At 50.7% G+C, this 16065-nt stretch overlaps 5 protein-coding genes across 5 annotated transcripts; 3 read left to right on the top strand and 2 right to left on the bottom strand.

Moving 5' to 3' along the window:
* Positions 1–1583: 1583 nt before the first annotated feature.
* Positions 1584–6717, top strand: BDV59DRAFT_206971 (FAD binding domain-containing protein; the record flags this gene model as incomplete). Its single annotated transcript, XM_073694904.1, has 5 exons — positions 1584–2770; positions 2820–3253; positions 3416–3691; positions 5273–5662; positions 5710–6717. Exons 1-5 carry the CDS (start codon positions 1654–1656, stop codon positions 6715–6717), a joined length of 3225 nt encoding a protein of 1074 aa, XP_073553477.1. The 5' UTR covers positions 1584–1653.
* A 316-nt stretch (positions 6718–7033) lies between these two features.
* Positions 7034–8077, top strand: BDV59DRAFT_9252 (uncharacterized protein). The gene is made up of 2 exons (XM_073697345.1): positions 7034–7072; positions 7126–8077. The coding sequence occupies exon 2, from the start codon at positions 7383–7385 to the stop codon at positions 7956–7958; it is 576 nt and encodes a 191-aa protein (XP_073553476.1). The 5' UTR covers positions 7034–7072; positions 7126–7382; the 3' UTR covers positions 7959–8077.
* A 723-nt stretch (positions 8078–8800) lies between these two features.
* On the bottom strand, positions 8801–9667 carry BDV59DRAFT_197592 (uncharacterized protein; the record flags this gene model as incomplete). Its single annotated transcript, XM_073692961.1, has 1 exon — positions 8801–9667. The coding sequence occupies one exon, from the start codon at positions 9665–9667 to the stop codon at positions 8801–8803; it is 867 nt and encodes a 288-aa protein (XP_073553475.1).
* Positions 9668–11224: 1557 nt separating this feature from the next.
* On the top strand, positions 11225–13241 carry BDV59DRAFT_197591 (uncharacterized protein; the record flags this gene model as incomplete). Its single annotated transcript, XM_073692960.1, has 3 exons — positions 11225–11391; positions 11459–11499; positions 11587–13241. 3 exons carry the CDS (start codon positions 11225–11227, stop codon positions 13239–13241), a joined length of 1863 nt encoding a protein of 620 aa, XP_073553474.1.
* Positions 13242–14442: 1201 nt separating this feature from the next.
* Positions 14443–15803, bottom strand: BDV59DRAFT_206969 (intradiol ring-cleavage dioxygenase; the record flags this gene model as incomplete). Its single annotated transcript, XM_073694903.1, has 5 exons — positions 14443–14876; positions 14929–15094; positions 15152–15294; positions 15347–15499; positions 15554–15803. 5 exons carry the CDS (start codon positions 15801–15803, stop codon positions 14443–14445), a joined length of 1146 nt encoding a protein of 381 aa, XP_073553473.1.
* Positions 15804–16065: the final 262 nt, after the last annotated feature.

The following is a 16065-nucleotide window of genomic DNA, read 5'->3' as shown; positions in this document are numbered from 1 at the left end:
GATGAGACAACTACGACTACAACTCATATATCGAATAGTGTTAGGGACGATATGTGAACTTAAGTCTAAATTTCGCAACACGGAGGCCTTTTTAAAGCTAGGAGATTGTTTGCTTTAATATGACGTGAACATGGTGCATGAACCTGGTGCTAGTAATCTCATGGGCGCCCTTTATTTAGCGGGCGGGATTGTGGATGACGATGCTAAATTATAGTTAGTCGTAGTAGTGAACTCCCATCGAGACCCGGAGCTGGGCAAAGGGTCGTTTAGATGTACATGGCGCATCTGGCGATTCATTCGCGTTTCGTGATTTTGTTCGAAGCATTCCTTTCATATACTAGGTGAATTGCCTTCCAGATGGTGTCGAGTGAGCTCCCACATTGGTACCTGGCATTATTAACTGTAGGGGGTAGGCTCTATGGAGATCGTCCTTTACACAAAGGCGTGTTACAGCTAATAAATATGCTAGGGGGGTCGCCATGGAAGCCTATATTGGAATACTTCGAAGGTTGAGCCGGGCAGGGCTCCGATGATTAACTGGGCATACTACACGCAAAAATATGCGACGGCCGTGACGCCATAATAGGAGCAATGCCCAAATTCTCGTAGGACATGCGTGGCATTTGCGAGCTCTCTACTCTGAGCTTTCCGACAGGAATGATCGGGCAATAGAGAAACCAAGTACTGTAAGGGAACATGCATAGATGCACAGTAAGCAGAACGAGAACCAATCTTTCAAGACAACCAGGCCAGTATGACAGTGTGAGAATGGAAGCATATGCACCGCTATTCTAGATTACGGTTATATTTACCCAGCTACCAATGTGTGCTATTGTGATACCTTCCGTCACTACGCCCGGGCTAGATATTGACTGCGTTGGTACTGTTTCTTTACCTAGCGTGCTACTTAGGTCGGGTATCTAACTACCGTGGACCATTACAAGGTAAGATACGGAGTAGGTACGGTAGGCTAGTATCTCTAGGCACTTCAGTGAGGGGCTGCGGAATTAATGCGCTAGATCCCGGGAAATCCCCAATCTACCTGCATTGTTGACGCAAACGTGTGAAGTCAGGGATGATCATACCTGTTCGAAATATTCTAAATCCGGTCGGATATATCTCTCGTCCATCCCTATCGCTTCAGTTTGTCATGCACGTTCGGAAAACCCCCTTTGTATAAGAGCATGTTCTATTATTATTATGTTATTACAGTGATCAGCCTTGCCATAGGCTCAGCAGGATGCTTACTTAGGTGGCGACCTGAAAACAAGCCTGCCATATGATTTTATGAATATATCGTAGAAATATATGGGATGCATAAAACACACTTCACATCATTGCTGGTATAAATGTGTTTCATAGCATTCATCAACCAGACTAATACCATAACAGCATATAATCTGTCCTCAGGCATAGACACTCATGATGAGTGAGATTCAAATAATCACCAGTCAGCATCTCCACCACGGGGAATTTCCGACCACGCGGCCAATCACAACTATCCAGATTGATGGAGCGGGGTTATTCCGACAGAAGAATTTCCCCCCGCATGGGGTAGACTCTCGTGTATATCATGACCAACAGCATCTGCCACACTCAACCCCCTCTCATTCTCTCAAACCCTCCTCAATTGACTAGAAAAATCCCCTGGCGATGCCCGTGTTCACAGAGTACTCCGCCGCATCGCGGGAACTCCGTGTCCTGCCCTCCTTTGCCCCTCCGTTACCCCGCCTTACGCCAGCCTTCACCCGCGACACGACTGGAAACACAGAAAAGTATGAAGTGATGGTTGTTGGTGCCGGCCCCGCAGGGTTGATGCTCAATTTGCTCCTGGCGCGGTACGGGCTGAGTGACGACTCGCTGCTGTGCGTGGACGCGAAGCCCGGCACGCTCAAATCCGGCCAGGCAGATGGGCTGCAGCCACGCACGCTGGAGGTCCTCAAATCGCTCGGCGTGTCGGACGAGATCCTCAACGATGGCTGCCACATGGAAGAGGTGGCGTTCTGGAACCCATCTAACAACAAGGATGAGATCATCGAGCGCACCTCGATCGTCCCCGACGTCGCTGTACCCGCCCGCTACCGTCACGAAGTTACTATCCACCAGGGTCGTATCGAGCGCATCCTGGAGACCGACCTGCTGCGTTACTCGAAACGTGGAGTGGTGCGCAATACGAGGCTGTTGGACGTGAAGATCGACGAGGAGGGGGACGCTGAGTTCCCCGTTCTGGCGGAGATTGAGACCGATGGTGTGCGCCGCACGGTGCGGTCAAAACACCTGGTTGGGGCTGACGGCGCACATTCCGCCGTGCGTCGGTGTATGGGCCTGCAGCTAGTAGGAGAATCGACGGATCATATCTGGGGCGTGGTCGATTTGGTTGTGGACACCGACTTCCCTGATATCCGTCGTCGCTGTGCGATCCATGCCCCGGCCGGGTCGGTCATGGTCATCCCGCGCGAACGGATCGCCACGGGAGAATACCTCACGCGCCTGTATGTGCAGGTGCCCGAGGAAATGGCCCCGGAGACTGAGGAGTCTGTCAATGGGAACGGGGTTCAGACGAAGAGTGATGCAAGGGCCAGGCGCAGCAAGGTCACACTGGAGAGCATCTTCCAACAAGCGGCTGAGACGTTTAAACCGTATTACATCCAACCCAAGGAGAATGGTGCGGTGGACTGGTGGGCTGCATATCAGATTGGTCAGCGTGTCAGCGACAACTTCACGGTCAAGGACTCAAAGGGTATCAACCGAGTGTTTATTGCGGGTGATGGTGAGTCCAACCGGCTTGATAGTTTGGTTCTTAGCTGATATAACGATAGCCTGCCACACACATAGCCCCAAGGCTGGCCAGGGGATGAATGTGTCGATGATGGATTCTTACAACCTGGCATGGAAGCTGGTCTACTCCATCAACGGGCTCACCCACGACTCAGCCATTGGAAAACCGGACGCCATCCTGGACACCTATCACACCGAGCGTCACACTATTGCCCAGCAGCTGATCGAATTCGACCGCGCATTTTCATCTATGTTTTCCGGAAAGATCGGAGCAGACGAGGACGGCGTCGGAGCGTTGACCCACGAGCAGTTCCTAGAAGTTTTCAGTACAGGCAATGGGTTTACCAGTGGGTGTGGTATTGAATATCCCGAAAACCTCACCGTGCAAAAGACGCTCTCCGATGGCGTCGAGAATCCTGTTCATGGGACAGACTACCTCGCCGGCGTCCTCCGGCCTGGTCGCAGACTGCTAGATGTGCAACTCAAGCGACACGCGGATGGAAACCGGCGCCATTTGCATGATGGTATGTGACGTGCCCTCACACAACAGGAGAATTCTAATGAGCTTCTAGATTTCCTTTCCACTGGACGGTTCCGCATCCTCTGTCTGACGTCGTCGGACCTACTGGATCCCAAGGGCATCTCTGCACAGACGTTGGTGACTCTTGGATCGTCGGTGCTGCCTCGTTTCCCTGCGTCTGTTATTGAACAAGTGGTTGTGCATCCACGCCTGCCTAAGAGCTTCACATGGAGAGACGTGCCCCGCGAGCTGAAAAAGCACTCCGAGATGAGCTTCCACAGTGGATATGAAATGGATGATGTGTATAAGATCTACGGTGTCGATCCTGCCCGGGGTGCCTTGGCGGTCGTCCGGCCCGATGGGTATGTCGGAACAGTTGCGGCGCTCGACGATGTGAGACGGGTAGAAAAGTACCTAGAGAGTTGTCTCCGGGTCGTCTAGACCTCAACTAGATAGAACACATAGATGTAAATAGATCCAACAGTCATGTGATCATAGAGTACATTGCATTCACGAATGTTGCACCAATTTACAGGCACCAACAAATTACTAAATAGACCAAGATCGCCTAGTGAGGATGGAAAACGTGGATCATCTCCATGCGAAAATCACACATCCAGCACATGAACAATCCCACTTCACTGGCCTGGATACGACTAACTGATATGAACATCACACCCCTCGGAAAACTAATATGCATGTCCAAGGCAACTCAAGCCGTAGTGTCCGAATACGAGATGCAACATCGGAATATTAAACAATGAAATCATCATGGCATAACTATCAAAGGCAGTGAGTCACAAGAAACGAAGGAATGTGGCAACAATGAGATCCTTCGAGTGCAGGGATTTGCAAATTCTGCAGCGATCAGGCTAGAACGGAGGCCCAGCGAGACCCCGTTCCAGGCCATTCGACTCCGCCGCCCAGCAGCAAACAACACTCGAACAGGGCATTCTTGCATTGGATCGTCGTCTCTATAGCGGGATGAGAGGAGGGGGAAATGGCCGGTGCCTGAAGGACGAGGCAGGAAGGCGGGAACGTGACTTTATTGATAAATATTCACGTGACCAATAGTGCCGAAGACCCGAGAGAGCCAATCAGCGGCAGGCTGGACGGCTCAAACCGCTCCCACAACTTCATCCAGAAAGATCCATCTCGGTTCCCAGCGTTGGTGGGGAGCGTCCTCAGACCGCGATGCGTGTCAAGCTTTCCCCTGCCGATGGCGAACCAATGGCTGTCCTTCGAATTAAAAAAATCTATGTGGTCCGACTCCACTGGCACGGGGTTAAGTCTCTTTATCGCCGTTTTCGACCTGCCGGACATGGCCATGCAAAGCTTGTAGGATTATTCTTAGAATGACTCTAGCCGAAGTCACTGTGATATAAACAGGGGCTTCCTCTTTCCGGGTACTCTCTTCCTCTGGGATTTTTTATTTTGAGTTGCTATTTTTGTTCGATCTCCTTCAATGATCCATATTTCTTCCGTCTGAGCACATGGCCATGTCGGAAACTGAGAAACCATCACTATCTGGATCACAGAGGTCAAGGTCTACATCTTGGTCTAGTAGCAGCTCCGAGTCACGACACTCGCGGACGGCATGTCGCTCCCACTCCCAGACACCCACTCTCAAAACTCGGTCAAGGTCGAGATCGTTTCGTAGCACCCCGCACGGCGAGCGTATTCTCTACTCTGGGAGACATCTGGATGACCAGTCCGTCTACCATAGTGATGACGCTACGCAGTGTGACGACGGTGGTGTGGAGTCTGACCTGTCCTCCCTCGATGAACCCGTCTCTGAAATCAGAGATGGCATCGTGAACGAGAGAGATGCCGACTTAGAAGCGGGGACGCAAGAACCCACATCTGAACTGGAAAAGTCAAAAACAGGACGATCAGACCGGTCACGGCAGGATCGTACTCTAGTATGTTCCTCTCTATCCGACACCCGCGGTTGCCCAGTTGCTAATCCTGCAGGTAACCTGGAGCGGTCCCGACGACCCAGACAATCCTAAGAATTGGTCGTCGAAGAAGAAATGGGCTGCTGTCATAACTGTTTCTTCCTTCACCTTCATATCACCAGTCACCTCTTCGATGATCGCCCCGGCGTTACAGTCGATGAAAGCAGACTTCCATATCGCCGATGAGGTTGTCTCCCAGCTCACGTTGTCGATTTTCGTCCTGGCGTACGCTGTTGGTCCGCTGTTCTTGGGGCCTCTATCCGAGATCTATGGTCGGGTAATCGTTCTGCAACTTTCCAATCTTTTCTACCTTGTATTCAACATTGCATGTGGTGTCGCCCAAACGAAGACACAGATGATCGTCTGTCGCTTTTTCGCAGGACTAGGTGGAAGTGCCCCGCTAGCTGTAAGTATTCGGATAAGCTTGGTTTGGTCACTAGCTGACACTTCCAGGTCGGAGGTGGTGTACTCTCTGATTGTTTCCGGCCCGAGGAACGTGGAAAAAGCATTGCGATTTACAGTCTTGCTCCGTTACTGGGCCCTGCGGTTGGTCCTATATGTGGTGGGTTCATTGCCGAATATACCACCTGGCGATGGGTGTTCTACTCCACCTCTATTGTTGATGGGGCTATCCAAGTCGCAGGACTATTCTTTCTGCGCGAGACATATGGACCCAAAATACTCCGCATACGCGCCAAGAAAATGCGCAAGGAAACCGGTGATGAGTCCTTTAAAACAGAAGCCGAACGTCAAAACAAAACACTCCCTCAGGTCCTCCGCGGCGCACTTATTCGGCCCTTCCGCTTGCTCACCACTCAGCCTATCGTGCAAGCCCTCGCTCTCTACATGGCATATATTTACGGTATCATGTACCTTGTTCTATCGACCTTCCCCATCCTCTGGACCAGTCCAAAATACTACAACGAATCCACCGGCATCGGTGGCCTGAACTATATATCCCTGGGTCTAGGATTCTGGCTTGGATCCCAGATCTGTGCACCCCTTAACGACCGCATTTACCGTCGTCTGAAGGCCCGCAACCAAGGCACAGGGAAGCCCGAATTCCGTGTCCCTTTACTGTGTGTGGCTGCTTTGCTCACCCCAGCAGGACTGTTTATCTACGGCTGGACAGCTCAAAAACACTGCCACTGGATTGCGCCAAACATCGGTGCGCTTCTGTTTGGCATGGGAAATATTGTCACGTTCCAGTGTATACAAACGTACATGGTGGATGCTTACACGCGTTTCGCGGCTAGTGCCCTTGCAGCAGCAGCTTTTCTGCGTTCGCTTGCCGGGTTTGGCTTTCCGCTCTTTGCGCCGTACATGTATGATGCACTGGAGTATGGGTGGGGTAATAGCCTGCTGGCGTTTATTTCTATTGCACTGGGCATTCCCGCCCCGATCTTCCTGTGGAAGTATGGAGAGAAGCTGAGGAAGATGAGTCCATATGCCGCCGGCTAGCGTACTTACCATGATAGATAGATGTATCGTTCATGAAAATAGACTCTAGATAATATTAATTGATACGATTATGATGAGTTGAATGTTTTCTCGGTTTACGAAATCATGTCAAGTTCGGGACTAGTGTTCAATGCCAATACGACCCAGCCCTGAAGAGTTGAATGCAGATGCCCAAACGATGTAATTTGCCGGTGGGTGGTTGTGTGCGGAAGGGACATGTAGGAGCCGGGACGCCAATGTGGCATTTCCGAGTCACATGATCAGCAAGCCATAACCTTTTTCCTTCTCAGTGAATTTTACCCATAATATGCGAAGGATTGGAAATATGGAACGACCTTTATGCCCGTTCACCGACGTATTGACTCCCTTAGTTCTCGGGGTTGAATCTTGAACTGACAATCTTGACAGCCGGCCAGTAGGGCCTCGGACCGGGCATTCCCGCTGGATAATAAGGACATCGACTGCGTCTCCGACGAATCTCTTATCGATCTCCTCAAGTCTGCTCCGATCCTGTACGATCTCGGCCAAACGACGGTGGTGCGAGTATCCAAGGATCTCGTTTTAAAAGGCGGCGGTAATGTGCTGCCTTGTGAGGCAAGGGTACTTGAACTAGTTGCATCAAAAATAATATTCGAGCTCCTCGCGTCCATCGATCTCTCTATTTTATGGACGATACGAAATACTTTGGCACCATGGGATATATTGTGATGGATTACATCGACGGTGAACCGCTTGATAGCTGCTGGGGAGATTTCAGTGATGAACAAAAAATGGATATCGCGAGGCAGACGGCCCAGATAATTACTGAAATGCAGAGCATTAAGCTATTAGAGCCAGGTCCGATTGGCGGTGGTCCATGTCGCGGTCGCTTCTTTACGCACTACAGTGCCGGGCCTTTTAAGGACGTGGCTGAATTCGAGGGCTGGTTCAACCACAAGTTGGACATCTGTAAGGCATACAAGCACGCGTCGTCGGACCTTCCGCCCTTCAAGTTTGCGGAGTTTGTTCACCAGGATATCAGCCCGCGCAATCTTATTCTGGACCGAAACGGCCTAGTATGGCTCGTGGACCGGGCAGATGCCGGTTCGTATCCCCCGGCCTTTGAAATGGCAGCTCTATGCTCTCAGTCTCAGTTCGTCGACTTTAATGACATGGTGCTCTCATTACTCCCGCGATACTCTTTGGAAGAGCAGCAATTAGACTCCATTGGATACGCCCTTTCAACCGCTGCACTGGCTTGATTATTTCTGGATGGATGCCGCCTTAAGCATACCCAGTCGTCCTAAGCTTGGCCATTTTCACTTTTGAGCCGCATTTTCACTACGACAGAAGACAGATTAATGCAGTGGATTATGATATGGATAGCCTTAAGCCTAACACTACTTGAAATGCAGCATACGGCCCTCGAAACCCTGTTGTTCAGACACCCACCAAGTGGATACCACTAACCAGGGCGGAAGAACGATTTCAACGCAAAGGATGTACACAACGGTCGACAAAGAGTGCCCGGATCTATCTGTATTGAATCGGACCTTCGGTTGTTCTGCCTTGGCTCGTACCGTCATTCACTTCAGCAGCCTTAGAAATAGCGCGATGAATCCCTTTCTTAGAAGCATCGGAACGTATCATGAATATGAGTTAGGAAGCATCCTCTCGGTCAGCATGGCGTAGAAGATGTAAGTGGTTCTAGAAGATTTTTATCTCGTAGTTCTCTGTTCACGTCGCCTAGTCGACACGATGCGTTTGACGGTCCACTTCTATCAGTCATATTGCGCCGCAGACACTAGTAGATTGGGAGTATATCAAGCGAAGTTGCTTTGTGCTGGAGAGTACAAGGTCAGACAGTGGTAGCTAAGCCCGAACTGCAAGTCAAGGCTTCCAAAAGGAAAGGCAATGCTACCAATTATGTGGTCGACGGGGCAAGGAAAATCAGAGGACCTCTTTGCGGATTACCCAGGCAAACCCGATCACCTAATTACTGGTTAACGTTAGGGTGAACGGTCAACTCAACAGGAGATGGGCAGTCTGTGGTCTTCATATAGTTGACAGTGTTTGGCATAATGCTTCCGAAAATTTTTTATCCTTATGCATGTGCTGTCAACCACTCCTTCATAATATTCTGTACATCCTCGTTTCTCTCCAAACTAGCTTTCTCGAACGCATTTGGGCCTCCGTCGGGACCATGAAGAGAAGGATCAGCGCCTCGATCAAGCAAAAATTGCACCGCCTGCGTTCCTCCCCGCGGCCAGATCGCATAACATAAGGGCGAACCGCTATGATCAGGGAGGGCCGTGTCCGCATCCATCTGGTTGACGTCCAATCGCAGTTCATCCACCAAATAGCGCAACATTTCCATGCGGCTATTGTCACCCGATCTTCCGCCTGCCCCTCTAGCTGCCAGGTGGAGCATCCGGCGGCTCATGGGGGCGCCACGCTCTCGTAGGAGTTTCAAGGTGCTCACCGACCCATTCTCGGCCACGCATTCTAGGATTGGGGGCCATTCGAGCCGATTATCATGATCGTCATCAATCGCCGCCCCATGGTCTAGACACCAGCGTACTAGCGCTTCGTCGTCACACACATAATCGATCAGACGCTTGTGCTCCAACCGGGATGTGAAATTGGGTCCTCGCTGGTTGATATCCCAGCCGCGGGCAAGGAGTTCAGACCACACAATCGGCGAGCGCAACTCAGACACACGGAAGACACTGAGATTATCGTTATCGGCAGAAGCATCTTCCTCGGTAATCAGGTACTTTGCCAGATCGGCCGTGCGGTAGTACAGGGCAAGATACATGGCTCGGTCAAGTACAGACCGGTATTCATCTGGCGAGTACTCAGTTTTAGCTGTTCGTAGGAATTGTCGAAGATCTTCGATAGAGTTGGAGCGACAAGCCGCGCCAAGAGCATGATTGATACGGCGTAGTTGTAGTCTATGGTTGGCGGCCATTGCGCTGTTGGCTCTAAACGGAACGATGGATGAGAAAGGGGCAGCTGATGAATGGATTCTCCGGCGTTATATGTATATAGGATGTAATCACAGACATGACGTTGGTTCCTGGGGGCCAAAAGAGTCAGGATGAAGTTGTCTACCCGTCATATTGCTGACCTTGATCTGTGCTCAAATTAGGATCGACGGGCGGGGGATGACTAAATAAGCGCCCCCAAGCTCATCAAGGTAAAGCATCAATATGCGACACATTTCGTTCATCCTCCATAGTTCCAGGCCGTTCTTTGACACTGCCTCCATGTTCCTGACTATTGTAGTCATCGTAGGTCGTTACCTACCTAGGTAGGACAATAATTCTCGATCCCTGTAAATATGCCTTTCCGCCCCTAACAGCACAGCCTACACTAGGTGCTACATGTGGTGCCATTGCTGGAGGAATACAAAACAATATGGAATATAATGCCCCCTGGCCAACAGGGCTCATCAATTAGAAATAAAGAGACAAGGCGTCTCCGGGTTGAATATTGAGCGAGCACAATTCATCTTCATTCTAGTTGCCATCCCCATGAAGGCCTCACTTCTCCTACTGTCTCTCCTTAGCCATGTGCTGGCATCTCCAGCACCACCTTTAGGACGAAGGTGGGAGGGCCAGAACATAACGGTCTCTACTCCTATTTCACCATCAAAAAAATCAACTGACTCCTGGAGTCCATCTCCTTCCCCTGGCCCATCACCGTCAAGTCCATCGGCAGGGCCGCTTGTGGGAGGGAGCTCTGTTTCAGTCCCAGCCTCAACACCAGCAGGCAGTGGCAGCAATACACTCAGCCCTCCAGTCCCTGGCACTGGTAGCTCTCGTACAATAATCGGGGGTTCTTCGTCCAACATCCCTGCCGGCAGTCAGACAACTAGGACTGCTATCTCAAGCCAAACCCTTTCTTCCATCCCTTCGCCTGGGAAGCCTCCTACAACTCCGGTATCATCCACATCTGTTGGAGGAATATCCGATGCTGGATCGTCAACCCTGCCTTCTGGACACATTCCAGAAAGTACATCGATATCAGTGGCTGGAAGTCACCAAACCACTCCCATCACACCATCCTTGACCAGTGTAGCTGTACCAGCAGCGACTTCAGATGCTACTGATATAGCGACGCTATTTGGAGCACTCTATGCCAATAGGAATAACCTCGATGATCCCAGAAAAAGGAAGGCCTATGAGGATAACGTGGAAAGGACCAAAAAGGCAACCGAAAGTCTTTTCAACTCTCTGGAAAGCAAGCCACCCTCTGATCCACGATGCTCTCAGACGTCCACTAAAAGAAGCCTGATTTCAGACTTGTCTGATATGGTCGGAGATATTCCCAGGCTTGTTGGTTGCGCAGCGGACGTTCTTGACAACTTATCCGAGGATATCAAACAGCCGAAGGAACGGCAGTCAGAAATCGAAGTCGAGACAAATACATTGAATAAAATTCAAGAATATATTCAGCAGTCGAGCAATGAAGACAACCGGTCCTCTAGCACATCCACGTCGTGCAGTAGTACCGTTGTACCTCAATGCACCGAGACAATCTCTCTCTCGACCTCATTCTACTCTGGCTCCCAAAGTTCGACTGTTTCGACAATTACGTCGACGGCATGCAGCTCTGTCACAGCCTGCGAGGCATCTGCTACCACGTCGACTATCATCACCTCCAATACTCCCAGTCCTACTCCCTGGGTCTGTTCGGCGGACGAAGGAAAAGCGAAGCGAGAAAGCCAGCTAACTGAACGAACCCTCATCAACCCCAGTGACTATGACAATTTCTTGATGTTCCTTGAAGAAGGCGTCTGTGAGTCTACCCCTCGTTGAGATAATTTCGATTTCCCTTTCTATTTTATGTATTCAACTCCCTAGAAAACGGCTGACAGCCAAGCAGACGAGCAACCAGGCAAGATTGAAGTTGTGCACCGACATACGGGCATGTTATCCAGCGCCAGAACCGGGGCTTTTGGAACTGTACCCTTCCCAATATATGTTGCCGGCCTGACGGGATGCACCGCAGTAGGAATTGTCTCAGAGGCTGGGGCATGGCTTTCGCATTTTTGGGAAAGCCCTTCATTCATGGGTAGCCAGGAAAGATTTCAAAGCCAAGTGTTAGACCCCATCAAGAACGGCGATGGAGTTCAAATGCCCAGCCCATTCCCATTAGGCCAGCCAGGGGGTTATCTGAACCCCGAGAACAATGCCCAGATCTTCATCATGACACCGGGAAACGGTGGTGAAATGCTGTATGGTGATAAGGTCATGCAAATTGAAAACCTGCTCACCGGGACTGGAGCCCCATGGAATGGGGTACAGGTTACCAAGCACATATATACCAAACCAGGGGACTCGGAAGAAGCTCTCAAGCGGTATAATTATAGTCCGCGAGGAAAGTTCTCAATTGAATACGATAATAATCAAGAATTCGACATCGACGAAGAGGATTGGGATGCAAAGCCAAGAGATAAACCAATGGCCATCTGGCGAGTATACATGGAAGATGAGAGGCACTACCATGAATGGACCCCCAAGGAGAGTCAGCGTTGTAGCGCCGGGAACCAGAGACGAGATGGATCCTGCGCCCGACCGATCACTTCCATCACTTCCAGCTCACAAGTCCCAAGCCAGAGCTTGGAGCAGCCTCCAGCTACCTCGATTGGCCTTACCACCTCCTCCACGGAAGGGGACCGGACAAGCACGTCGCTCATAAAGCCCTCGACCTCGAGCACTATGACAACTAGTCCAGGCATCACTGTCTCCCCGCAAGAATCTCCATCCGCTACAGGCCTCTCATCGTCAGCATTAACGACAGTCACAGCTTATTTCCAATACGATAGCGGATCCGGAAGGGGATACTGCCAGGTGGAAGGGTACGATGGATCATTCCAAACAAAACCGTCAACAACCCAAAATCCCAGTTACAAGCCTTGCGATTGGAAGACGATGCCACCGCCACTGGTCACCACACCTGTGACAGCATATACTACGTATGCCAATGGAGTAATTGGAAAGTGTACCGATGGACAGTGGGGCAACTATGCTGTTAACCATGTGCCTACCTGTCCTGGGTCTGTTTCGATCATTTCCACCAACATGCCCATAGCATCCGCCTGGTCGTCCTCAACAGCAGCGGCATCTGCTGCAGCAGCTTCATCCTCATCTGCTGCTGCAGCGGCCGCTTCGGCTTCCGCAGCTGCGGCCATGAGTGGGGATTGCACAATTATCTATGGAGATTACATATTCGGACAGTCTGTAGACTCGATCTTTTATCTGTCTGATCTCGGGGACTGGGCGGACGAAGATACGCTGAGAGAGCAGGAAGATGGATGTGGATCGCTGTCAGGCTGGGTGTGGGAAGACACCGGCGATGGCAAGCACCAGGCTGGGTTTGAGCTAGGCGGCTTTGATGCGGGCTGTGTGGAACGCGCCGTCAAATCAGCTGGTGGGCCGGATCTTTCGTGCTATAACAAGCCTGACAAAGGCGAGGAGTTGACGGACGAAGAAGTAGACATGAAGAACAAGGTATTGGACGCGGAGGACCCATGGTAATTGTCAAAGGGTGCCGGCCTTATTGGGCCTAGATGGATTACTGCCGAAGTTCGTCTGTGGCGTCTGTCCATATTATTGGATAATATTACATGTATAATCGCGAGATCTGTGAAATCTATGCCTAAAATGACCGCTTTCGATGTCAGAAATCGTCAACTTCCATTCATAACTCTGGATGGCGAGCCCCTGCTTGACCATCCACCGTCCAGTAGGGAATAATCCCTCTCTAGCATTCCCTTTGAGCCATGGGCAGCTTTTTATATCCGCAACCCTCCTCCCATATGTACTCCAGTTTTAGGAGCTTTTTCTTTCTCGAGATAAATATTGGCAAGATCAAAAATATGCTGGATTAACTAAAAAGAAGACACCGATAGAAGGGACAGCAGGAGCGAAGGGGTGGCAGACAGGAAAAAATGGTCAATGTGAAGAGATGGTCAACGGAATGGTTGAATAAATGGGTGATAAAATTAGCAGTATAAATTAACTAACCGGATCGAGGAATTAATGTCTTGAATGAATAGATAGGTTATGAATCCATCAGCCTCTGGTATATTGAGCTGCGTTCCCGTCTCTCCCTCCAAGTCGAGGTTTCTGGGTTTGGCGGAGAAGAAGTAACACTGCGTTTTGTCGTAAGGAGGGGAGCAAAGGAGGGAAGCAAGGGTAATTTGGGGTACAGTAGAAGGAGGGGGAAGCAGAAGTGAATCTGTTGAAGTGGAGTACAGTATCTGATAAAGAAGCTGCTACGCTCCTAGGGGAGAAAGGAACACAGCGAGATCTCTTGGTTGAACTCGTCATCCCTTCAGAGAGACGAGCAAGACAGGAAGAAGAAGAAGAAGACAAAAAAAAAAAAGCAAAGAAGTTGTCTGTGCTGACGTCGAGGACTCACAGCCCGTGCAACACTCTGAACAAGATATCTTATCTTGGAGAGCGATTGAGGCCTCTCAAACTGTACGGTTATATCGACACCGGAAGTCCTCCGTTTGCAAATTTGACATATTAATCCGCCAACATTGAACACTTACGGAGCACCCACGTGTTGCCCTCATAAAAGTGGCAGCATCCATATCAGGAAACTGGGCGGGTTCAGCAGAAAAGCAATTCGACTATCCGCTGGTATAGATGGGATACAATCAAGTAGAAGACAGTTATATAACATCACGCAAGGCGACATTTAAGTGTACCTACTCCCTACACCCCATAATCAAAACCCACTAGGGGCAGGGAACCCGCTCGATCCACTGGGCATGGGGCCACCACCACCCATACCCATACCAGAGTTCTCATTTTCGACGCCACCCTCCTCGGTGTAGTAGGCAGCAGGAGTGACCTCGCTATCCTCGGTGGCATCCATACCCATAGAAATCCAAGCGAAGATGCCGTCAGACACGCTGTCACCGAGGAACACGTACTCAACAAAAGGATCGATCTCATCCGCCTCCTCGGCAAGGATGCTGTCGTCGGCGTTTTCAGTGAGCTCCTGGGTGTTGGTGGAGTAGGGTGAGGTCTCTTCCACGGTTGAGATCAGATCCTGGTCAAAGAAGAGCTGTCCTACGTGAGCGGAGTGCGCGGTATACAGGTCTGAGATGGTATTGTTATTGGTGTTGACAGTTGTTTCGTTGAGCGCGTGAGAGAGCACTGTGGTTTCGTTTAGCACACGGCTTGGATGAAGTGTTAGGGGAGCATCTACCATGGATATGAGTCGCACGGCCCATGTAATGACCGGGGAAGATAGTCTGGAACTGGACGATACCGTCCTTGTCCGTCTTTTGGATACCGCGAAGGAAGGTCGCATCAAGGTTGGTCTCATCGTTGGAGTTTCCGTTGCCGCTGGCGACGACTCCGGAGTACACACCCTGTTATTCACTTAGTTTGTTGATAGAGAAGCAGGTAGAGTTCAATCAAATACGTACGGTGGAATTGCAGTGCCAGATATCGAGGAAGACCTCCGGGACAGGGTCACAGGTGTTGGTGTCAATCATCTGGATGTCCAGGTAGAGAGGCACACCAGCCTGGTCCTCCACAATGTTGCCGCGGATAAGTTCGCCAGTGACATCTGGAAATATCATGTTAAATATTGCTTCGCATAAGCATATTTCTAGACTCACAGTAAGGTCCCTGGGTCACATCAGGGCCCAGGATGCAGGTAGCGTTTGAAGCGAACAGAACATTAGGGTCGGTCGACAAGTCCACATCCATGGAGGAATGGTGGGTGGTGTTCAGAACAGTGTCAACGTCTCTGGCCTTAAGGAAGGGGGCGCCTGGTTGTATAACCGAATTAGCAATGGTTCAATGCGACATATGTCGAAACATACGAGACTGCAGGCCCTTGCTGCGACGAAGGTCGTCAACTATCTGGGCACGGCGAGCAACATTCCGCTTCTCGTGGCCACGGGCGCGCAGCTTGTCAGCACACTGGTTCAGGCTGCGCGAATGAAGTGGCGCCCGCTTGAGGAAAGCAGCGCGTTCAGCGGCTTCGGCCTTGATGTCGTGACCAGGATGGGCTGAGGCAACGCCGGCCAGGCCGGCCAGGCCAGCAACGAGAGCAGAAGCAAGGTGAACCATATTGCAATAATCACAAAGAAGGGGAACAAGACGATAGGCAAATGAGACAGGATGGATTAACGGATTGGGATTTTGGAAGATCAGTCCTCTGCCTTTATACTATCTCGATCCGTACCCATCTAGCCAAGGTTATAGAGCCAAGATTAAGCTAATCTAGCCTGCTTACGCAACGGAGAAACGGATTGCATCCAGATGATCGAATAAAATCAGGAGTATTTTTCAGCGAGGGGGGTTTGGACCCGCCAGGCGGGGTTTCTAGTCC

This window comes from Aspergillus ambiguus, assembly GCF_047715705.1.
Source record: "Aspergillus ambiguus strain CBS 117.58 unplaced genomic scaffold BDV59scaffold_1, whole genome shotgun sequence".
NCBI lineage: Eukaryota > Fungi > Ascomycota > Eurotiomycetes > Eurotiales > Aspergillaceae > Aspergillus > Aspergillus ambiguus.
The sequence above is the reverse complement of the archived record's forward strand: the minus strand, read 5'-3'. Positions and strand labels throughout refer to the sequence as shown.